The sequence below is a fragment of the Ischnura elegans genome (assembly GCF_921293095.1).
Source record: "Ischnura elegans chromosome 13 unlocalized genomic scaffold, ioIscEleg1.1 SUPER_13_unloc_2, whole genome shotgun sequence".
NCBI lineage: Eukaryota > Metazoa > Arthropoda > Insecta > Odonata > Coenagrionidae > Ischnura > Ischnura elegans.
The window spans coordinates 6436492-6461119 of record NW_025791658.1 but is presented as its reverse complement, the minus strand read 5'-3'; the positions used below and the strand labels follow the sequence as shown (position 1 = coordinate 6461119).

General features: G+C 37.9%; 1 protein-coding gene across 1 annotated transcript; it reads left to right on the top strand.

Moving 5' to 3' along the window:
- The first annotated feature begins 256 nt into the window (after positions 1–256).
- On the top strand, positions 257–24285 carry LOC124172727. Its single transcript, XM_046552200.1, has 6 exons — positions 257–626; positions 754–891; positions 8698–8865; positions 9234–9353; positions 10913–10988; positions 23780–24285. The coding sequence occupies exons 1-6, from the start codon at positions 459–461 to the stop codon at positions 24193–24195; spliced, it is 1086 nt and encodes a 361-aa protein (XP_046408156.1). The 5' UTR covers positions 257–458; the 3' UTR covers positions 24196–24285.
- Positions 24286–24628: the final 343 nt, after the last annotated feature.

Here is a 24628-nt window from a genome sequence, read left to right as displayed (position 1 = left end):
ATCATCAAGCCTTTATATAAATCGTTTTAATGCCATCAGCAAATCAAAAATAATATAAATTCAAGAAAATGTTTAGATTTTTCACGTCATCGAATGAGAGGTATTTTTGTTGCTAATATTTGAACTCGTATAAAAAGCCTGCTATATACCTGTGCCTCTGGCGGTGAGAACCCCAACTAGCTAACATTTAATCTAAACCAAACTCTGCTCTCATCACCCGATCTTAGATAAACAGTAGAACTACGGATAAACATTCTGCTGATGTCTTCGAGGTGATTGTTAATTGCTAGCACATGTTGTCTTTTATCGGGAGTATACCAAATTTATTTCATTTTCATGCATCAAATAAGTGAATTTAGTTTCGTGGTAAGGTTTTGAGAACTCTGTCAGTGCAGCGTTGACGTTTTCATTGTCCAACGAACTGATTTGAAGATTAAATGAGTTTCGGAAATTGAAGCATGAGTCGTACCACCGTGATTCTCTCGGATTCGTCAGGAAGTAATTCAGAGGCTACTCTGTGCAGACTTTGTATGAAGAATAATGATAGTTATTACAACATATTCACTTCGAATGTAACATGCGAAATCACTGTGAAGGATGGTCTACATGATTTAGTCGGTTTACAAGTAAGTGGCAAATTTCCTTTTTATCGATTTTCTTAACGTAACTTCTCAATTTATTCTGTGTTATGGACATCGTTTCCAATATTATTGGGAAATATGCTGAGGCATAGCGTCTTCATTAATATCTCAGGTTGCCTTGGGAGATGGCCTGCCTGCCACCATTTGTCCACTATGTTTGAAAAAGCTCATGGAATTAAGTGATTATAAAAGGATTTGTTTTGAATCGGATGCAGAACTGAGAAAATGTTCGTCGAGAAATTTATCCAAGGTGAGTACTCTTCATTTATTTCTGATAAGTTGCGGATGATGCAAAGTGATGAGGAAGATTATTATAGTATACTACTAGTTATAGTAAAATGTCGAAGGGAATAACTCGATATTGTAATTGATCAATCGCTTGATGATAAAGTGGAGAAATATCGTGAGCTATGACTGCATACAACTAGTAAATCAAATATTTACAACATAACTTATATTGACCGCGATTAGAGATAAAAGTTAATAACCCGTTGTTAGTCTACAATATTAGGGCATTGAAAAGGCTCTCATGCATCTCAAGTAAAAATTTCTCCCTTGAGACTTGACTGAAACTGGGCTGAAACTACCTAGAAACTCACTGCCTTGCTTCTATGCTGAAACTGCATTGAAATTGAAACAAACCAGTGGAGTTTGGAAGAGGGATGGCAGTGCAGTAGCAGTGCAATTAAGAACTCCAGCTACTCCAATGAAACTCCCTTGGCCGACTAAACTGAAACACCCTTGGCTAGCTACACTGAAACTCCCTTGGCCAGCTACACTGAAACTCCATTGGATAGCTAGGCTGAAACTCCCTTGTATGCCAGGCTGAAACTCCCTTGTTTGGCTGAATACATTTCCTCTACCCAATCCATTAAAATTCCCTCGTCAAATCATATGAAACACAGTAAATTAACAACTTGCGCAACCCAGCCAACAGTGGATGATCACATAACAGATTTCTCCCACAATTTTGCATGCATGATAAGAGATAAAGGGTGGATAGGTGATTGCGATCAACAATAGTTATTATAACTGCAATGACCACAACATTTTTCAAGACACAATTTATTAGAACATGAAAATACGTCAATAAATTGATAACTGTTAAAAGCACATACAAAAATATTCCAAATGAAAGAAGTCATGGAAGTTAGATGCTCCTGAAAAAGAGAAGAAACATGACTGATGAGAGTCACAAACGACTTAACTCAAAATCAAATTTGCAAAATTGCACATGAAAAACTCTCCTTTACTTGGCTTATTAGTTATATGGTGCATTAATGTGAACCATTCAAATTATAGAAAGCAAAACTTAAATTATCACCGAGGAAGCATGCGCTTTGCATCATAGTTAAATGAAAAACGAAGCGATGACTCGTTACTTAGGCTATGTGTGAACTCCAAACGAAAACCACGTAACATTCCAAAACATTCAGCAGTAACTAATAAGTATATGCAGTAAATATACATTGCACTATAGCGAAACATACCCGCATTCCTTATTTCTTCGAAAGCCCGCACGAGCTCACCGAGTCCGGTTCTCCGCAGGATGACAAACGGACGTAAGATTCCAAAACATTCAGCAGTAACTAATAAGTATATGCAGTAAATATACATTGCACTATAGCGAAACATACCCGCATTCCTTATTTCTTCGAAAGCCCGCTCGAGCTCACCGAGTCCGGTCATCTGCAGGATGACAAATGGACAGCGCGGCATCCGCAGCATTGATGACCGGTCGGTGTATTATCCTCCTCGTACGGGACAGTCCGGGGTATCCATGAGGCAGGAAAAGTGGACGGCAGTCGCCAACGCGCCGAAAGAAGAATTCGTTATTGGCTGCATGACCCCCGAAAAAGGAGCTTGAAATCCTTAAACGTGCCTGGATTAAAACACGAATTCAATGTCAACGTTCTCATGGCTAAACATGGAAGGAATAAACATGCCATCAGAGAAGTTAAAACGCTTACCTCCAGTTATGACTGCAGTCACCACCACCGACCTCGTTCTCCCCTTCACCTTAATTTCGATTAATTCTTGCCGTTAACAAACGTCGAAGTACCGGGAAAATATTCATGCCATCAATCTTTTCATGCCAAAACCCACGCTCATCACTCGTCTTTCGCTCCTAGCAACTTGAGAGAAATAACGGCAACCGACAGCTTGACGCGCAGGAAAGGATATACAGGTTGCCAAAAGCTAAATTTAAAAAATTCATTGCCGCTGAAAACAGGGGTCGCATATATGTCCGGTAGAAGGGTTCCGTATGTTGGCAAAACTTACGGTGGGTAGCACACGCGCAGCAAGGGAGAAGCAGTTCAAATTCATGAGGGAGAGGGGATACCCAAATGCTGCAGCAGCTCTGTGGCAGGACAGTAAAGGCATACGGCAAGAGAGAATCAGTGGAGTTATTAAGTTGGCCTGGCCTACGAACCTACCGTCCAGTTCAGTGTCAGTGGAGCTCATGTGCAGCAAGGGAGAAGCAGTTCAAATTCTGGGGGAGAGGGGATACGCAAATGCTGCAGCAGCTCTGTGGCATGGCAGTAAAGACATTCAGCAAGAGAGATGCAGTGGAGCCATAAATTCGACCTGGCCTGAGGCTATTGTCCAGCTCAGTATCAGTGGAGCACACATGCAGCAAGGGAGAAGCAGTTCAAATGCAATGGACTCGCAAGGGAGAATGGCATCAGAGTTTCAGTTGAGTGCTCTTTTTCTTGTTGAGGACAAGGCAGTGCAGTTCAGTGACAAGGTTGTTTCAAGGCAGTTTGAGTGCATTCAGTGGAGTTTCAGCCCAGAATCAGCTCTGTTTCAAGGGAGAAATTTTTACTTGAGATGGTCGATGGAATGGTGAAACAAGTCCAATTACCAACAAACTGTTTCCCAATCCGTGAGTCCTTGCAGGGTACTAGAAAACTTGCAGTTGGCGATTCGATGGTGTCGACTGAAGGAATTTTGTCTTCTGGCGCAAGTATGTGTTTACAAATCAGCCATAGCTAGCAATTTCACCAATGATCTATGCATAAAGGCATGCTACCCTATGTATTGTACCACTATCCCTCATAAAATAATGGCTCAGCAAGCCGGAGCATTGTAAAATGAACGTACAAATGCATTACCAAAAGCTGCTAAATAATGAATTGTGGTGTAGTTGTAGAGTAGTTTATTTATTGGTTGCCGAAGATGTGCATGAATACATTTTTTTCTTGACCTTTGTTTTACACATAATTATGGACTGCTGAGGTTACTATGTTTCTGAGATACTATGTTATGTTCACTTTTACTCATCAAAAAAACAAAATTACTAGTACAATTGTTCTGGGTTGTAACTCACAAAGAAAATTCGGGAGCCAGGATTCGTACAAATGAACACCACTAATTCCATTACATGGCTAGCTTTTTTATTTTTGAGTCATTACAGTTACGTATCATCTCAACTATATTGGGTACCCATAGACATTCTACAGGGAATGAAAGAAAGGCAGAGAATGAAACATTAATCAAACAAATCCCTTACTCTCAAATAATGAACTGTGATAGCCCTATAGGTTGATTTTTTTTTGTTTTCAAGTATAGTCTCAAGTGTCCGAAAAATAAGCTCATACATTTCGTTTGTTTTTGACCTCTCTTTTTTTTATATAAATTTGAGCTATCGAGGTTTACGTCATGCATAAAAAGTGTATTTGCTGATATTACAGAAAATATTTTGCATTCTCAAAGGTTATTGTGTAAACAGAAGAGTGATACTTGAAATTGAAAAGTGGTGTAGGATTAAAACTTAAATTTATAATACAAAATATCCAGTAAAATCAAAAGAGAAATTATAAATTAAAAAAACACTTTATGAAAATTAAGCGGCACATCATTCATTGCAGCTGTTAATTTTATGTGTTAGTTGCTATGTTAGAGCAATATATTTGCATCATCTTTCATTGATGTTGTTACTAAATTTATATTTTGCTTATACTATCTATGTCACTTCTTTAATTACAATTTTTAATGTGTTTGCATATAAAACCATGTAGTAAGATAATTTTTTTGATAAATTATATTTGATTTCTTAAAGTTGGGTGATATCATTTGGGAAGTTTGGTTTCTACGAATTTCATGGTCAACTAGTGCAAAGAATTGTTTGTTATCCTTGAAAAATTATTTGTGTTGTGAAATTCTATTTGTAAGGTACTGATATGTTTGTTAATCACATTTATATTTATAATGTCCTTAGTCCAAGTTGTGATTTTTCCTTTTTCAAACAGTTAAATGAAAGGATATGTATACATCATGGCTTACACTTTTTGTATTAAATTACAAGAAAATATAAATCCAACCGGTTAGGGAAAAAATAAGAGGAATTGCATGGCAATCAACTAATTGCAAATTGCTGCATTAATCCCCCTCCCCCTACATTTGACAATTATTGTACCTAATGTAGGAAGTAAACATATCAGCCTTTTCTTCTATGGATTGACCATATTTTGCATTAAAAATCTTTTTCTGCATTAGATCCAAGCGAAAATAATGCTTAACCCCGATATGTTTCATTCTACTGTACTATGTTTCAACAAAAAATGAATTCGGGACTGTTGTCCTCAAACATGGCTACTGGCTTTTTTATATCTACACACGAGCCTTTTAAAATTGGAATTATCCACTGGGTCTCACAAGCACCTTCAAATACAGCTAAAAATTTCACTTCTGTTGAGGATAGTGATACATGTGACTGTTTTATTGTACTCCACGATACAGTGCAGCCAAATACTTCCACTTCAAAACCAGGTGTAGGCTTCCTGTCTTATGAATCATTATCCTGCCCAATCAGCCTCAGCAAAACATACAACTGAATAATGCAAATCGTTCACTTGGAAAAAAGTTGTAATCGGGTGTACCTGTGATATACCAAAGTAGGTACTATTTTAACAGATTCACTAGGGCTGATGCTAATTGATGTCACGCCAGTGTTATTCGCAGAGCTGCCTGACTTAATTCTACATCACTACTGCAGGCAAAATCATCAACATAAAGTAGAATATAAATCACAATAGGATCCTTCATTTAGACATGGAGACGATTATTTTGTTTTCTTTTGTACCACTATTCTGCTTGAATGGAATTTTAGAGGCTAGCATGGGACATTTTTTTATAGTATAAACTGCCGAATCAACTGCTTCTGATCAAAAATCTTGTCTGTAGTTCAGAATCTGAGAGAATACATTTCCTGTTGATTCTTTCAGTGATGCCATTTTGGGATGGCGTGTATCTCTTGGTATATCCGCCTTTATTCCTTTTTTTAGCAGAAAATTCTTTCACCCTATTTGAGATAGACTCTCCTGCAAGGGGTACAAATGATTTTATTTCCTAACCCTTTCGAGACGGCAGAGTTTTCCTCTTAGCATGACTGCTGTACTGAGCCCCAAGAGACTCTTCTTTCTCGTGGTAAGGAACATTTTTGAGGGACATTCGTTAAGAAGGGTCTTGCGGATAATCACATACTCTCAGCTCCAACCTTTTTCAACCCCTCCCAGCGGGGACTCCACATTATCTCGGACTCCGAGAGATTTTGTGCTCCCTCCTTTCCGGATTTACGACCCTACCTGCGGCATTGCCTCCCAGTCAACTTATGGATCGCTCATATGTATTTGGCATATGGGTATTTGTTGCTTGCACATAGATTATAGACTTTAAATTGAATTCCTCATTTTTATCTGAGCATTGTCAAATTTTAAACGAAGTTCTAAAGTCAATGTTAATGCATTTAATGCAGCAACAATTTCCATGTTGACGTTTTTACCGAACTCGAGATATAAGTTAATATTTATCGTAGGATTTCATTTAAAAATTGTAAACAATGCTCAAAAGACAAATAATTCAATTCTTAGTTTATATTTCTTGAGAATAGGGTAGTTTCCTTCATCAAAGAAAACGAAAGGCATTGATTGCGATTCGTTACCCACCATTAGTGTATTCATAATACACAAATTATTTGGTTTTTGAAATACCGGTTTAGACGAATGGCAAGGGTCAAATTTTATCCTCATTTGAAAAAGGCCAGATTGGCGTCCATGCGATTCCACTCCGCATGACGTCACAGGGACCTAGTTTCTATACGAGAGGATAGGAGTTATACATCGTCTGAGGTTACCAATGCATGCATGAGGTACAGAGCTCAGGAAAACATGTCTTAATAATTACCTATTAAAACTGGCTAAGTTCGGAAAGTTTCCTTCGTTTGATAAGGTATTAATAAACCTTTTTTAAGCCAAGCGCTACCATCCAGCAAGGTACTCAGCTATCCGCTAGCATCCTGCGACGTATCAGCGCTAAGCCTCGCCTCAAGGTCACCTCACCGGGCGGGAGGGGGAACCAGAAATACGACGTACGGAGATATTTCCCGGCATTCATACTTAAGCGTCGCGTTTTCACGCGCTTGAAAATTTTCACTTTTCATTTAATGGCGAAAAATAGATGTTGTCATTTAAAAATCTAAAAGCGTGAAATACGTACTCCAGGAGTAATAATCTTTCGATTAAAGCAATAAAAAAATAATAGGAAACCACCCTATTGAACAAATTTTTATTTCGAAAACTGACTGGATTAACAATTGCATGACCCTTACCGCTAAGAGGGGGGGCAATAAAAGATGATGGGTCAGGGCACCTGCTCCCGGATTTTGAGGGTAAAGCCTAAACCCCACAGGGTTGGGTCCGGAAACAAAGAGGTTGTGCACCTGCGAGTGTCATAAAAGGGGGAGAGCTAGGAAACCTATGTATTCGGCATTCGTTCACTTGTGTAGAAAAATCTCCGACAAAAATATGTGGCTCTTGTCTCCCGAGTCAAGAAACGTCCACACGTATATTTACATCTTTAGTTGGGAAAAGGTTAAGAGAGTTAGGTTCAGAAATTAAAAAAGGGATTTACGAAAACTTGGTGGCCATTGGATATGAATGAGTCTCTGTTCTGTGCTGACATAGAGTAGAAAATAAAATTCACGACTAAATAACTAGTTGATCTTGTTTGTTGTCTGTGCCTAATTTCTGTACCTAAACCTGTTTAGAAAAGAAAGCACTCAAGCCCCTTGGCTTATCCCCCCCTAATATGTAATTGTATGCATTAGATTAAAAAAAAAACTATTTCATCGAACCTATGAGCATCACTTATAAGACTTGGTGCTTTCCTGGTGCAGGATATGGATGAATTCGTTGCAGGATTCCATCCAGGTGGGCTGTTCAGCCAGATTCGACGTTTCAATGGCTAACTGTTCCACCATCTGCTGGGCATGGATGCCTGGGTCAAAAATTAGTCTAGGTTTATGTACCTTCTCTGATTTCTGATTGGCCTTTGTCTATCTTGCCTAGTTATTTTTCTCACCATCTTAATAATATTGGGAACAAGTTTTCATGCATGGCGGATTGAGTATCCTGTATCATAGTTGAAGATTTTGTCTGCCAACGGTATCTCGTAGTCACCTTACTCAATTGGTCTCGGTATCCCCTTGATCCTCAAAGAAGTTTTGCATGGTCAAAAGCAATTTCATTTTACTATGTGCTTTGATGGCTGGCTTCTGTAGGTGAGGCAGTCTAATGCAAATCTTGTGCTTCTTAATGTGGGCTTCCATAGTCGGACCAGTCTTTCCAATAGGGTGGTTTCCTATTATTTTTTTATTGCCTAAATCGAAAGATTATTACTCCTGGAGTACGTATTTCATGCTTTTAGATTTTTAAATGATGATATCTATTTTTCACGATTAAATGAAAAGTGAAAATTTTAAAGCGCGCGAATACGCGACGGGTAAGGACATCTCTTCGTGTGACGTATTTCTGGTTTCCCCTCCCACCTTGTGAGGTGACCTTAATCGAGGCTCTGAGCGCTGATAGGACGCAGGATGCTAGCAGGTAGCTGAGTACCTTGCTGGCTGGTAGCGCTTGGCTTAAAAAAGGTTTAGGAGGATGGCAGAGCTAGCCATTGAAAGGTTGGCTCTGACTGAATAGCTCACCTGGTGGGAATGACTTATTTGTTGATTGTATTGGAGGTGAGCTGTTTATCACTTTTACTTTCTCCACAGAGTATCAAGGAAGAGAAGACAGCTGATGACAATGCAGGATCTTCTGCTGACACAAAGGAATGTATTCCAGATGCAATTGAAGGAACTCCGCAGTTCGCATGCTCAGTTCAAATGACTGAAATATACATTCCTGTGCAAGACTGCCAATCACCCAGAGCAAATGTTATGGTTAGTTTTATTCTCATCTGTGGTGAAACCAAATTAGAATAACTATCAGTTTAGGAAACTTCTAAGTGGTATGAGAAAAGTATGTTTGCCTTTAGTATATATGCATGCATTTGTGTGAGAAGTCACCATCAAATGTGCAAGCTTCTGTTGTACAACTTTACCAGTTCTACAATACATATATAGCAAAACCTTTGAGATCTTAATCTTTTGCCATGTAAGTCAATCTTCATTGTACGACATCACTAATCTTCTGACAGAAATGTTGTGCGTCTCCGGTATAGGACAATTTTTTCTTTATTATCAATTTAAAAAGTATTTAAAGGTTATTATATTGCTTTTATATATTGACACTCAACATTCTCTTCTAGCTTAATGTGAAAGAGGAGAATGAACAGCTCCTCTGTGGAGGGAATTATCCTGCATTTAACTCACCGAACACAGCTGGCATCATAAGTGAGGCTTCGGACCCTCTGGCAAATGATGACTTGGTAAGTGTACTTTTGCATTGTTTAGTGATTCAGTTGTACTCTGATACAAATTTATCCTTGGTGGAAAATTGCTAGCATCATTTAGCTGAAGCATATATCTTTTGTCCCACAAAGTGGTGTAATCAGCTCCATTTTCTTCATTACATGTATGTTTGTCCTTTTCTCCAGAATTAGCAGTGAAATACATTTTTTTTATGATGGAGATGTCATAAATTGCAAATTATGCTCACTCTAACTTTTAAACTAAGTCGTTGGAATTGAAAAACTTTTATGTGTGGAGATAAGAGTGGGGTGTAGAACTTAATGTCAGCAAAACCCACTTAACTGATTGAGCTGGGTCAGTGAAAACTTGCAAGGTTGGCACATTATCAACCTGCATCCTTTGCCTTCAGAGCACCAGATGACAAGGATAGATGTGAACACAATAGGTAGTTCTGTAGCTGTGCTACGCACTACAGTAACAAATGAAGCCAAAGGGGAAATTGCATAACTTTACCAATAATTTAACTTATCTTCCTTGAATATCTCCTCCTCTCTGCCGAAGCTTTTTGGGTGTGCATTATCACTCTCACTGCTCCAAAATGATCATTTCATTCTTTCTTCCTACCCCCATCAAATTATGGCCTCAACAACAGTGCTTTCTGTAATCTGGTGGTAGCATAACTGACCACTGTTGTATGCATAGGTAACCAATTCCTGTTCAGATGATGGTCCAGACCCAACGTGGTACTCACTCTGGTTAATTTATTGAATGATTTCTTAAATAAGAACGACTTATCCCACTTGTATGATGGGCCAAAGCAAAAGAGTCGTTGTTTTGTTTACACTGAGATTTACTTTGTTGACTGTGATGTGTTACTTTAAAAAAATGACTGCCTTGTTTCAAAATTTTGCCTTAATTCTTTGCAGCACAGGAATTATTACCTTTTCAGGGTTGTTAATATTTTAAATGGATCTCCATTCTCTGGAGAGAGACAAATTTTCAACTGGGAAATGGAACCACGATAAGATATAAAAAATTTCTACATTTTGAATGAATCGTTGGAATACTAAGTTGATGATAACAATTGTCGAAAAAAATTACATCAATGGTAGAGTAATTGCTCAATTTAGAATGAACGTAATTCAAAGGCTCTCTCTTTGTTGAAGGAAATGAGAAAGTGCAGTTGATTGCTGTGACTGTGTAGAAGAAATTTCAATTTTGTAATACTAATTATTTCTGTGGAATTGTTTAGGACCAAGGTTGGGAGAACAATGAATTAAATGTTTCCTTTTAAATGAGTACGGCTTCTTCCAGTTTTATGTTGGGCCAAAACAGAAGAGTGTTGTTTTGTTTACTCTGAGATTTACTTTGCTTGGAGCGATGTTTTGCTTTACGAAAAGATTGCCTCGTTCTTAAATGCATAGAAGAAAGTTCCATTTTGTAAAACAAAATATTTCTGGGGAAAAATCAAATTTTGATCTAATATGGTTTTTTATTCAGTTGTAGTTGTTAATTTCCTAAAATAATGCTAATTCTCTTGTGCAGTCATGATTAATATGTTGATTCTTCCTTTCAGCCTGCATTTACCGAGGATGAAAAACTTTTTAATAGCTGTAAAATGACCATTGACTCTATGACTCTAGGGCCTCCGGGTGAGTACACTTAAGGGATTGCAATGATATATGCACATGAAATAGTTTTTTGAACTTTTTTGAAGGATGAAGAACATAAGTTAGTAATCCACGCATAATTTTTGTTTACTTAAGTGTACATGTCTTTGAATGGGAGAATTTTTTTCTTTATAAAGATATAAGTACACTTTTGCATAGTTATTGATTTCTAATAATGTAAAATTTAATGTATTTTTATAATTATTTTCATTTCTTTTTACATTTGTGTATAGTTTAAGTTTTTTTGTGTAAAATATTTTCTTCTGAAGTCAATCGCTATTTAACTAGTTTGGCCATTGGCTTGTAAAATTTCATATAGGATTTAGTGACATACAGCATTTATGGCAGTGAAGGATTCGTATGAGGTCTCCTCCTTAATTTAGTCAATGTTTATCCTATACAACCAGTGTTTAGGAATAAATTTCTAATTATTAATCATCCATCAAGGGTGCTTAGCATGTGATACCAGTGCCTGTACATCTAGGGGCTGTGTATGTATGAAACCTTTGGGTGGAATTCGGTGAAATGACTATATGAAATTGTTTCCGGCTTCGTTTGGTATAAATACGGCATGTCCATATTATAATATTCAACACCAAATGGAATATTCACAATTTTATTCACAACTCCACCACCAACTTTATTTTCGACACTGGTATGTCATTCTTAACGTGATGAAACAGACCATATCACATGCAGTTATAACAGAGCTATGATTTGAGGAGGGGTGTATGAATGTATTTTACAATTCCTCTCAGTGAAATGAGTGCAAACATTAGCTTCGGTTCCGAAAATTATTTATCTTACAGAATTAGCACTAAACTTTGAAACTCCCACTGCCTTATTTGTTTATTTTTGTGGGCTTAACAACTGTACTTGGCTAAGCTTGGTTTAAGACTGAATTATGTCAGAAAATACTTTGGAATTTGAAAAGAATAGGATGTAATATGGAATTCAGAATTAAACTCTATAAAAGAAATCAATGCAGCTAAGTTACAGCACAACTCAATTTTAGCACCTTAAGGGGGACAGTTTGATGTTGTACTTCTGAAGAATTATGATAGTGGGCATCCTGTCCACGCTAGCTTTTTTCTAGTTAATGAAGGTTTCAGGCCTATCTATGGGCTGTGTTTTTATGAAACGTTTTGGTGGAATTCGGTGAAATGACTGTATGAAATCGTTTTTGGCATGGTTTGGTAGAAATATGATGCTCATGTCAAAATATTCAACGGCAATAGTAATTTTTACGCTTTTATACAGTATTCCAGCACCAATTTTATTTTCGACACTCAAATGTCATTCTCAACATGATGAAACGGATGCTATCACATGCAGTTACACCAGAGCTAAGATAGGAGGAGGGGTGTAAGATTGTATTTTATACTTAACCTCTGTGAAGTGAGTGCAAACATTAGCTTGGGTTCTGATCGAAATTTAATACAGAATAGAATAATACAGAATTGGTGCTATACCTTGAAATACGTACTGTCTTATTCGTTTATTTTTGTGGGCTTAGCAACTTTGCTTGGTTAGGTTTAACAGTGAATCATGTCATAATATACATAGTAACAGATAAAAACGGGATATGATATGGTATTGAGAAGTAAACTCTATAAAGGAAATCAATGCGGCTTAGATACAGCGCAACTAAACTTTAATACCTCTTGTGTTGCAATTTGCTGTTGTAGTTCTGAAGAGTGATGACAGATAGTGGGCATCCAGATCACACTAGTTTTTTTTCTGGTTATCAAAGATTTCATGCCGATATTTTTATCCACCACTTCAGAAGTGGTAAAACCATGCCACTTCTTTTTTCCTTGAATATGAGTATTTTGCAGCCCAACCGTAATTTAGGGAAGAAATTGGAAGTGTGAATCATTTGGTAACAGAATATCTTATGACTGTATAGAATATATTTTTTATTAGGATATTCCTGTGACTTTTTGCCTATACCTTTATACATTAACCATTCAGTTGGAAGTTAGCAGACGGTATAGCAATAGTCCACTGGGAATTTAATTTTTATATACCTTCAGCTATATTCATAGATTTCCACTAAAGCATGCTAGTAGGGTGACTAACTTAGTCGGCTAGTAAGACCTTAAAGTCATCTACTAAGGATATGGTATTCATTGATTCTATTAATGGGCTGAATTAATTACTAATGGGCTGAAACAATATGGTAGTTTCCTTCATCAAAGAAAACTAAATGCATTGATTGCGATTCGTTACCCACCATTAGTGTATTCATAATATACAAGTTATTTGGTTTTATAATTCCCAGTTTAGACGCATAGAAATGGTCAATTTTAACCTCATTTGAAAAAGGCCAAATTGTCGCCCTTGCAATTCCACTCTACGTGACGTCACAGGGACCTAGTTTCTATACGAGTAGATAGGAGTTTTACATTGTCTGAGATAGCCAATGCATGCATGAGACACAGAGCTCAGGGAAACGTGTCTCAATAATCACACATTAAAAATACCTAAGTTCGGAAAGTTTCCTTCGTTTGATAGGGGAATAATAATCCGAAATAGTTTAATTGCGAAAAATAGATATTGTCAATCTTTGAATTTGTTGATTTGAAAATCCAAGAGCGTGAAATGCTTACTTCAGGAGTAATAATATTTCGATTTAGGCAATAAAAAAATAATAGGAAACCACCCTATTGCCAAACCAGTTATTGTAACGTCAACAAACTTCGAATCCTGCTACCTATTAATTACGAAACCCCAATTATACTTGGAGATAAGGCTTTTTGCTTGCTTCTTAAACGTCATTGCTCATTGCAATATTTCTTCAGCAGACCCTTGCTCGCTCTCTGACACATATTTTCTAATTTTACATTGCAAGATTCGGTGTCTCTTCTTGAGGAAGTTGGAAGTCTGCATTTTACATGCAAGCAACAATCATCAATGTAGCTAATTCATATAAACAAAGCATGAGTCAAGAACGAACCAATGCCACTGGTTCGGGTTATAAACTGCGAAAGGAGGGAGACCAACTACCCTCGGAGCATAAGATAATGCGAAATCCCCACTAGGAAGGATCAAAAAAGGTTGGTGTTGAGAGTGTGTGATTATCCGCAAGACCCTTCTTAACAAATTTCCAGCATAAATGCTCCATACAGAGAAGACTGAAGAGTCTCTTAGGGCACAGTCCTGAATTCATGCTAAGGAGAGAACTCCACCGTTTTGAAAGGGTTAAGGAAGTTAAAAATGAGCCTCCAGAATATTCATAAGAGTACTTTTTTGATAAAACCACTTATTACATCTGCAAAACAAGACAACCTCTAAAGCAGCTGCTGTAAAGTTAATACCTATGCAGATGGCTGAAAAGGCATCAACCAAACTTAGTTCTCTTATGGTAGAAGATCTAAACAGAAACATAGGTACATATTTGAAAAGATCTCAGTTTTTGATCCCCAAAAAGTGCTGACTAAAGACATGAACCCTGACTTACAGACAAAAAATTCATGGCCTCAGGTCAATGGAGACAGAGAAGTTGATGTTGGGGTTGGGAGAATTGCAGACATTACTACAAAAGCCAAATTCCCAGGGTTCAGTTGATATAATTAAAGCAAATTGTCAAGAGCTCAAATTGTCTGAGACATCGTTTGCATCTAAGCGCCTTTTAGTAATTTGGATCCCCTCTGCAAACGTGGACTGAGAAAGATTTCTTTCCTGCTATGGCACGGTGTTAACAGATAAGAGAACAAATGTAAAAGATGACAACTTGATCACAATAGCAGTATTTCATTTGATATTAGAGATAATTTAAAAGTAATTCCTCTCTATGTGAGCTGGATATATGGATAAGCGAAGGATAAAATATGTAAAATAGGTGAATTCAGTCAATGCTCCATGTATATTATTACTTAAATTATTCCTGGTCAACAATATCCTAAATTTAGGGCAATGGGTGGGCCACTGGAATGATGGCTCTCAATCAGCATCAATTATTTTGCCGTTAAAATAACACCGATTTCAGGGCAAAATAACATCGCTTTTGTAAAAAAAAATAACACCACTTTTGGCTGTAAAATAAACCCACCTTTTGCATGTCCCTACCCATGAAGCACTAGCAGGGAATACAAATTCAGGAGATATGTGCTGAAATCACGCATAAATAGCATATTCTTGTAAAGTCCGGGTCATCACCGGTTCATTCCTGTTCCTGGCTTCGATAAAGCGATCGTATACCCATCTGTCGACCATTTCAAGCTTGTCGAGTTTCATTCCCCCTGATTTTATACATTTCTTCCACATGGAATCTGGGAAAATCTTGAAAGACGGTATGTTTAAAATCTTTTGCTTTGAAAATAAGTTCCCTTCACTTCGATGCCAGCACCACAGTTTTATCACTCCTTCTTGGATGAACCTTGGCAACGCAAAGAATAATTCGAAGCAAGGGTTCGCGAGCGACATGAATCTCAATGTTGGGCTTATTCTCAAAAAGCGGTCAAGGAAAAAAAATGTTAAAAGTATGAAACCAACAAATCTGAAGAAGATGGAGCAGCTTACAAAAAATGGAGAAAGTGGCAGACTGGAAAAATTTGCTCTCTCCGAGTCTCGAACCTCGGTCTTTCGAAACAAAAATGCGTTAAGCTACATCTAGGCCAAATCGACCTTGAAACTATAGGTGACATTTTTAATTAAATTCGACGTGACCTTATTTTTCCGGGCGTATATGGAAAACCCTTCAACAGTATTCCTAAGGGGGAACTTGCATGGGTCGTCAATTGCTCTAAAAACTATTTTGAATAAGTAAAATGGATTTATTAGCTTGCAAAAATATCTATTGTTTCTCTATTCAACATCAAAAGAAATAAAAAAATTGACTTAAGAATAGAGAAAAATTTCTCTGAGCCGACCACTGCGCGAAGACACCCGAGCATTGCCGAGGCTTGGCGTGACGTCATAGGTGCCTAAACAACCTTAGGGAGTAGGGAAATACGCTTAGTGCATGCTGCAAAATGAAATACATCTGAAATTCATCTACATCTATATAATACCCGGCAAGCTGCCTAAAAGAGGCGTGTGGCAGGGGGTGTTACGACAGCAAAAATTGATGCTACGACCCTCATGTGGGGAATAGGCAAATACTCTAATAAAAAACTGAAAGTCACTGTCACATTCTTTTACTCATCACGTACAACTTACAATAACGGAGCTCGTTATGATGATAATACTATTTATTCACTGATTTAAAGCATTAAATTAGCCGACACAGGTGACTTTTCTCACTACTATTTGTTGAAATAATAGAATAACAAACTTCACACACAGTTTTGATCTTGATAGCTTTATTGAGAAATGTAATATCTACGGTGAACAATGGAGGTTAACACGCCACTGACAATTTTTTCACTACTATTAGACATTTATCGATAGCGTAATAGCACTTATTCCAATTCAATCACGATGGAACACTGATAACTCTTCACCGATATTTTTCAGCCTTGTCAAACTTTGTGCATTACAACCACTGGCACTGTGATTATTAGCAGTAGCTTAACGGGAGATGTCACGTTGAAAATGACACTATTTTGGCACAAAAAATGTTCCTAGATGTCTCCAATCAGCGAGCAAAAGTTGCATTGACTGGAATTTACCCCATAATACAAGCACAGGCAGTCCTAAATGACTAATTCTCTGGTACCTACAAATAAATGGATGAAATTATTGTACTTTAAAGCAAATCAGACAACAAAATCACACAATAAACATCAAAATTGTTCTAATTACATACTGAAATGAATGATATGCCATCGATAACATCAACTTACAATTAACATACACCCATGTCTCGTATAACGCAATTTCAATTAGCGCAAATTCGTTCCTCGGGGAAACATTGCAGTGTAGCAGTGTAGCCTAATCAAAAATCTTAAATGCTCTCGTGATAAAACGTGAACTTGCGCTAACAAGGAGACTTTGCCTAACTGATGTCAAGAAAGAAGATGAAACCTTTTTTATTTGAAAGTAGACACTTAGATAGGAATACAGTTGAAGGGTTTTGTCCAAATACGCCCGGGTTTGAGAGAAAAAAGCATTTAAATATTGAAAAATGTGGTCACCTTGAATTTAATTTTAAAAATTTCGCCTATTGTTTAAAAGCGAGTTGGCCGAGTGGTAGCGTGCCGCGCTTCTGATGTGAAAGTTCAGGGTTCGAGACTCGGTGAGAGTAAATTTTTCCAGCCTGCCACCTCCTCCATTTTTTGTAATCCGTTCCATCCTCTTCTAATTTGTTCATTTAGGACGTTTTACATTTTTTTTACTTGACTGTTGTTTGAGAATAAGCCCTAAACTGACAGTTTTGTCGCTAGCTAACCCTTACTTCGAATTATTCTTTCCGTGCCAAGATTCATGAAAGCAGGAGTGGTAAAACTGTGGTGCTGGCTTCGAAGTGAAGGGAACTCATTTCCAAAGCAAAAGATTTTAAGCATGTTGTCTCTGGAGAGTCTCCCAGGTTCCTGCTGTTGTAGTATTTAGAATATACAACAATTTTCACTCGTCTACCTGTATGATCAATTTGGAGTATTCCAAGTGCTAAACGTCGCTATTCTAACTGTTGTTGCTCTCCTGTAGTCTATATTTTTACCTTGGTAATCGTCAGGAAAAGTCATTGCCCTTATAACTTAATTTATTTTTCTGAATAACTTTTGCCGCATGTATTTTGTTGCCAAGAACCTATTCAAGCGATTTCGAAATACCGGAGATATTGAGTTCAAAGTTAAAAGGCCAAAATTTTTGTGTATAATAGGATTTTGGAAAGGAAGAAAGAAATTTTGTCCTCGACACCTGAATAGTTAAAGGGCTAGACGATTAGAACGAAGTTTTTCAACACATAGTAACCTGAATAGGAGGTTGAAGTACCATCTATATTTTTTGTTGGAATAGTAAGTCTCCATAAAGCCATTTTTGGGCACCCTGCCGACCATTATTCCCTACTCCTCTTGCCCTAACCGATCGATGTGCGAGATATGCTTTCCTCCCACAAACTTACTCTCCTCTCATTGTCAGAGTCCTTATTTCCGCGTATTTAGGTGCCTAGAGATTTTAAACAAGCTGTATAAGCTGGGGAACGAATTGTCGTTACATGTGAACTTTTAATTACCTGGAATATACTACTCGGCCAACTTAAAATTGGTTCATTGCCTGCACCTGTTGAGGTCGATGTCCATATGATAGCACTGTTTTTAGTTTGGCTTGTCGGCTCGTCCCTTCCCTTTTCTTTTTTCATGGCCTCGCCAGACTCCCATTTTCCTACACTTATTTTGCTTTTTCCCGTAGCACGATATTATTCGGTTTTCTCTTGCTTTCATTAGATCTTATGCCCACGAGAAATCTCTGTCGCGTAAAGGACCATGAATTGGAGGAAATACCTCCATAAGATAAAGCACAAATATATAAAATTGAATAATCTGCAATTGTCACTGCCTTATCCAATTTTTCATTATTTATTTATTACTTCGCCTCTTTACAGTAATTTGGATGATAATTGTAATAAAACAAGAAAAGCAATTAATTGAAAAGCACCATGCTCTTTCTATAAAACTGCTACCTGAGCATTCGCCATTGTGTTTCTTTATATCTTCAAGGAAACATATTCCCCTTAACTTTTTTAAACAATTCAATTCTCTACTAACTTCGAGGCATATCATGCATACCTCAGCATATCATTGAACGCTGGTTAGGACAACTGATGATGCACGATTGAATGGATTTTTATTCCATCCTCATGTGAGAATATCTCTCTTTTCCCTTGAAGGAGGAAGGTGCAGTTCTGGTTTCGTGCAATAAACTGCTTTACTTTCTTGTAAAAATATACATAGCACGGTTGGCTTACGGATGTGCACTTCGGTGGTATAGTTTTTACGCTGTATATCGGTTCTCCTTCCCCGTCGATAAATAGTTCATCATAAATGACACTATTTTTTTGTCCCCCACAAATCAATAAGCAATAAAAATGTATTGTTTTTAACACATGGCCGGAGAATATTTTTGAAAAATTTGAAATACAACACAGTCGTAAGTTTTCCAGATTTAGAATACACAACAGAAGCATTTAAAAATTCACTCTCCAGTTTCTTGGCTCACTTGCGGACCAAAATCACCTCCAGGTTCTGATAAGCACAATAAAAACTTTAGGAATCAGCTTTCCTGCGCTATATATGAGTGTATTACTTTGATCACGCTCCCAAGAGCAACCTGAACAATATTCTCTCTTTCTTGATCGCGTTCTCTTTATATCCACCTCTCCGGACACCCGGTCTGATCTGTATTAATTACGAAATCTATTACATTTGGAGATTGGGCTTTTTGTTTGCCTCTGAAACGTCATTGCCGATTGCAATATTTCTTCAGCACACGCTTGCTCGCCCGCTGATACATATTTTGTTAATTTACGTTGCACGATTCTTTGTCTCTTCTTAAAAGATGCAACCCATGAAGCACCAGCAGGGAATTCAAATCCTGGAAATATGTGCTGAAATCACGCATAAATAGGATATTCTTGTAAAGTCCGAATTATCAGCGGCTCATTGCTGTTCCTGGCTTCGACAAAGTGATCGTATACCCATCTGTCGATCATTTCAAGCTTGTCGTGTTTCGTTCCCCCTGATTTTATATCTTTCTCCCGTATGTAACCGGGAAACTCTCCGGAGACAACATGCTTAAAATCTTTTGCTTTGGAAATGAGTTCCCTTCACTTCGAAGCCAGCACCACAGTTTTACCACTCCTGCTTTCATGAATCTTGGCACGGAAAGAATAATTCGAAGTAAGGGTTAGCTAGCGACAAAAATGTCAGTTTAGGGCTTATTCTCAAACAACAGTCAAGTAAAAAAAATGTAAAACGTCCTAAATGAACAAATTAGAAGAGGATGGAACGGATTACAAAAAATGGAGGAGGTGGCAGGCTGGAAAAATTTACTCTCACCGAGTCTCGAACCCTGAACTTTCACATCAGAAGCGCGGCACGCTACCACTCGGCCAACTCGCTTTTAAACAATAGGCGAAATTTTTAAAATTAAATTCAAGGTGACCACATTTTTCAATATTTAAATGCTTTTTTCTCTCAAACCCGGGCGGATTTGGACAAAACCCTTCAACTGTATTCCTATCTACAGTCCGGCCGCCGAGAGTTGTCCGATGACAGTTAGAAGGAGTAGGGGGCAAGGTTGCCAGGTAAGAAATGGAAACGCCCACACCACACGTAAACAAAAGGGTTCCCTTAAGAAAGGAACCAGAAGGGACGACGAGCGTGAAGGACCCAAAGGAAGATTCCTTTGTTTTGGCGATTCGCAGAAAGGGCTTGTTTTGGTGGCTCAGGCTTGTTTCAGTGCTTCATATCCATGAGACAACGTTGTATGACTGGGCGAGGGTATGAGGTGCGTTTGGGGGACAGCAATTGGCTGCAAACCGTGCAGGCGCAGGGTTCTCCGCCCCTCCTTTTGAACTGTCATCGGACAACTCTCGACGGCCGGACTGTAAGTGTCTACTTTCAAATAAAAAAGGTTTCATCTTCTTTTTTGACATCAGTTAGGCAAAGTCTCCTTGTAAGTACACACGAAATGTTTATCATTTTACGCATACTAATATTATTGCTTGCCTCAAATCTTTTTTGTTTATGTATTAATCGAAATCCATTGCTGTGCAATGGCCAAAAGTATTACTCGTCATTGGGTCCAGATAACCGGCCTACCGAAGTAATTTATCTCGTCTCCTTAACAGAATGAGTTAATTTAGATCATTAATTAAGCGTGGGGCTAGTGGAAATGAGTTTTTTTTTAAGCAATACTGGTTGAGACGTAATTTTTGCCGTCATAGGTTATCGGGCGATTGACTTCCAGGTAGAGGGTGTACGCTAAAGCCTTCAAGGTCATCGGTATTCACGGGGGAGAAATGGAGCGGTGGCCGAGTTGCGCATGAATAGCATCAACACATAAAAGGGTCCGCTATAGAGTCAAACACAATGGCTTCGTTCCCTCCCCGCAGTCGTAGGCCTTCTGCGTCTCAGGAATACAGTTCAGCAGTGGAAGGTGATATAGATAGAGCCATACAAAGTAAAAATCAAGAGAATATGCCAAAAAATAGGAATGCGTATAGAAAAATCAAGAATTTATCAAGAAAAACTATAAACCTAGAAGAGAAATTGAAAGAGGTCAATTGCTTTGAAAATGGAGAACGTCAAAGTGATATTGCGCGGAAGTTTAAACACACGATGCCTTATTCTGACTAAAGACGAAGTTAAAACATCAGTGACCTCAGCCGCACCAACTTCAACCAAGCGGTCTACAAATACGGAAAGTTCATAGTGAATCAGTGCAAAAAGACGAGAGTGGTAATCGCTCCGAGACTTTTAGTGAAAGCTCCGGGTGGTTCCAGAATTTTAAACGGCAAGCAGGTATTTTCAGTGCGGCGATATCAGGTGAATCTGCAAGTGTTGATAGCGCAGTCACCGCAACACTTTCTTATGAACTCCAAGCTGTGATTGAAAGTGGCTCCTTTCCCCCTCAACCAGTTTTTAGTGTTGACGAGACGATATTGTTTTGGAAAAGAATACAATCTCGTTCATTCATTTTCAGGGAAAACCTGGGTGAGGTTTCAAGGCATTTAAAGGCTGTTTCAAGTAGCTGCTAATGACTCGGAGGACTTCAAATTAAAATGATTTATCATTCATAAACTCCGCTAGCTATGAAATGGCATTCAAAGTAGCATTTTCCTGTCATTTTGATGAGCGACAAAAGGGCCTGAGTGACACAATAGTTGTTTTTAGACTATTTTGAAAAATCGTCAACTGCCGGCAATGCATTACGATCCCCTGAGATAGCAGATGTCAGCCCACCCGCACGACAGGAGGGAATTTCAAAAGCACGTAAGAATTTTTTAAAATGTGAATATAAGTCTTTGAATGCGTGCATACTATCTTTAAAGATGTTTTTAACTATAAACATTTATATAAATAATGTTTTCTAAGCCTTTTTATGGGAATATAGATGTTTTAGAGGAAATTCAATACCCAAGACCTATGCTACCAGGAACGCATCCCTATCTTCCCAATGTTAAAACGCTCTCGTATAACGCAAATTCGTATAGCGCAAAGACCCCAAGGAAGGCATCCCTTGCGCTATACGAGACATGGGTGTATCCCCGTTCCAATGGCCGTGGCTCAGACTGCTACAATGATGTTGCTTAGATATTATAAAATGTTTGGTTTCACTGCTCCAGTTTTATATTTTATGCCCTTACTTAGATATTAATATTATAAATAATACAAAATATGAGGGCTTCCGAGCCTCTATCATCGGATATTTATCTTTAAATAGAAAATAATCAACACGTCTTACAAACGAAGCTCTCGCAACTGCTGGCAACTATTACAAACAATCACAAAAATAGCTTCGTGTGATGTTTAGGCACCTTTGACGTCATCGAGGCTTCCTCAGCAGTGGCTCGGGGGATGAGGGAGTTTTTCCCGCGCTTTAAAATTCGTTTGATTTATCATTGAATATCTCGCGAAGGAAAACTCAGATATACATGCGGTTTTCTTTGTTGTATGTATTCAGAAAATAATTTTCTGTCCGCTTGTGCAATAAAAAAAGCATACAAGTTCCCCACTAAGTGTCTACTTTCAAGTAAAAAATGTTTCGTCTTCTTTCTTGACATCACTTAGGCAAAGTCTCCCTGTAAGCTTGGTAGCCCGTAGTAACAATCTTTGAATACCATTGTGCTAGTATGCTATTACTTAGAACCTACATAGGCTTACTAAGGAAACTATGAATACGGCTGCTTGAATGGAAAAGGAAAACTTGGTGAAAGTGGTTAAATGTCTTCTTAGTTTTATGAAAATTGATTCATAAAGAATTTGAATCCCTAATATTGCTACATGCTTGTGTAGTACTAATCAGGAACTTCGAAAATAATCTGGATGGATATCATAGTCAACCTCGACAAGAGCAATTGCTCCCTTACAACCTTTTTTTAACTCTGGTCCACAAATGAATGAAATGAGGGTACAGTTGAGATTTTTTACAAATTTTATTTTTTAATAACACTTACCTGTGATTGTTGACTGGACTTGATTCATGTATGATAAATTACTTCTGTTTCAACAAAAATGTGCTGTGAATTTGGAAATAAAACTATCCATTGTGGCCTCTTCCACGGGATATATGATATCAGCTGATCAGTTATTAAGTGAAAAAATTGTCCTTGTTTGTATCTCAAGTAGTAGCTGCTAAAAGCAAACTCATATTAAAATCCGGAGCAATTTTATCATTCAAGGAACCATTCCTTACCATTTTACCATTCCTTAAAGTTTGCAGTGTTTGCTGCTCTCTTGCATAGGAGGATGAGGAAAACATCATTCTCTCCTAAAGTATTCTTAAATGAAAAATTAATTTACATTTTAAGTATCAACTCAGGGAACATTGCAATGTGTATAACACAAAATCACTGAATGCACATTTTTGTCTTTGAAATGATCGAATATTTATAGGGACCTGATTTCGTTTTTCTTCAGCAATTTTAAGATAGATACGTATGTGATAATTCTTGACTCCTACCTTCCCTTTTTGGACAAATTGAATCAATATTGAAATGACCGCTTGGCAGACTGACACCAGTTCTACTTGCATTACATCTGGCAAAAAGGTTAATTGAAGTGCATGGGTTTTTATCTATCAAATGTTTAATTTTTTAAATTAGGTCAGGGAGTCCTAGATTTCATGTCTGATCCTGAAAGTTGTAATTGTAATATCTCTTCTAGGGCCATCAACTCCTGACAAAGTGCTGATGGAAACAACACCAACTTCATGTATGCTGAAGGAAAGAAATGTAAGAATTGATCTTAGCAATGACAGTATTGCTCCATCAGTCTCAGTGACAGACACTCAATCCAAGACTGTGGCGTCCCGTGCGGGGGAAGGAAGGAATGTGATAGATGAAGATTTGGAAGAAGGCAGTGCTCTTCGTGCTGATAAGATATTTTGTAACTCAATTCCTAATGGTGGACAAAGTTATAAGGAACACATTCCAGAATCTAAAAACAGTGTAGCCACAATGCCTGTGTTAAGGGGTAGAGGTGGTGCACCAAATACCACAGATAGCCTCAGGTTAATCAGAATAGGTGAAAGCAGGAGAAGTGGCATTGAGGCAGTCATGGAAGACAAAGAAGAGAAGTAATTTTCAGATCAAAAATCCTAGTAGTAGCAAAAAATCAAACGAAAAGTTATATCATTGCTTCAACTGCAGATGTGGATTCAACACCAAAAATGATCTGAAAAAACACATGGAAATTCATTCTGTTTCCAGCAATTTGGATCTTAATGATGAATCATCTATGGGAAAAGATGAGTCTTTCACAATCCCTGCATCAAGTGAAGAAAATAATAATTCTTGTGAGTCATCCACCTCTGAGACATTGATAGGATTGAGAAGGAAAAGACAAAGGCTGATGCAAAAAGAAAATACGTCTGTCGTACAAATTTCTGTTGGAATAGGAGAGGAGAAAACTGTGGGACGAGTGAGTTTTCTGGTGGGGATGGGAAACCGTACACACAGAATACGTCCTCAAAGTCCACTTCTTGTGCTGAAAACCTCCAAAATCACACGCTAG

Bases quoted from the DNA above. Each gene is read 5' to 3' on its own strand.
- LOC124172727 (XM_046552200.1), top strand. From the start codon at position 459: ATGAGTCGTACCACCGTGATTCTCTCGGATTCGTCAGGAAGTAATTCA. The intron at 9,354-10,912 runs GTAAGTGTACTT...TCTTCCTTTCAG, and splicing joins CTCTGGCAAATGATGACTTG to CCTGCATTTACCGAGGATGA. The intron at 10,989-23,779 runs GTGAGTACACTT...TATCTCTTCTAG, and splicing joins TATGACTCTAGGGCCTCCGG to GGCCATCAACTCCTGACAAA.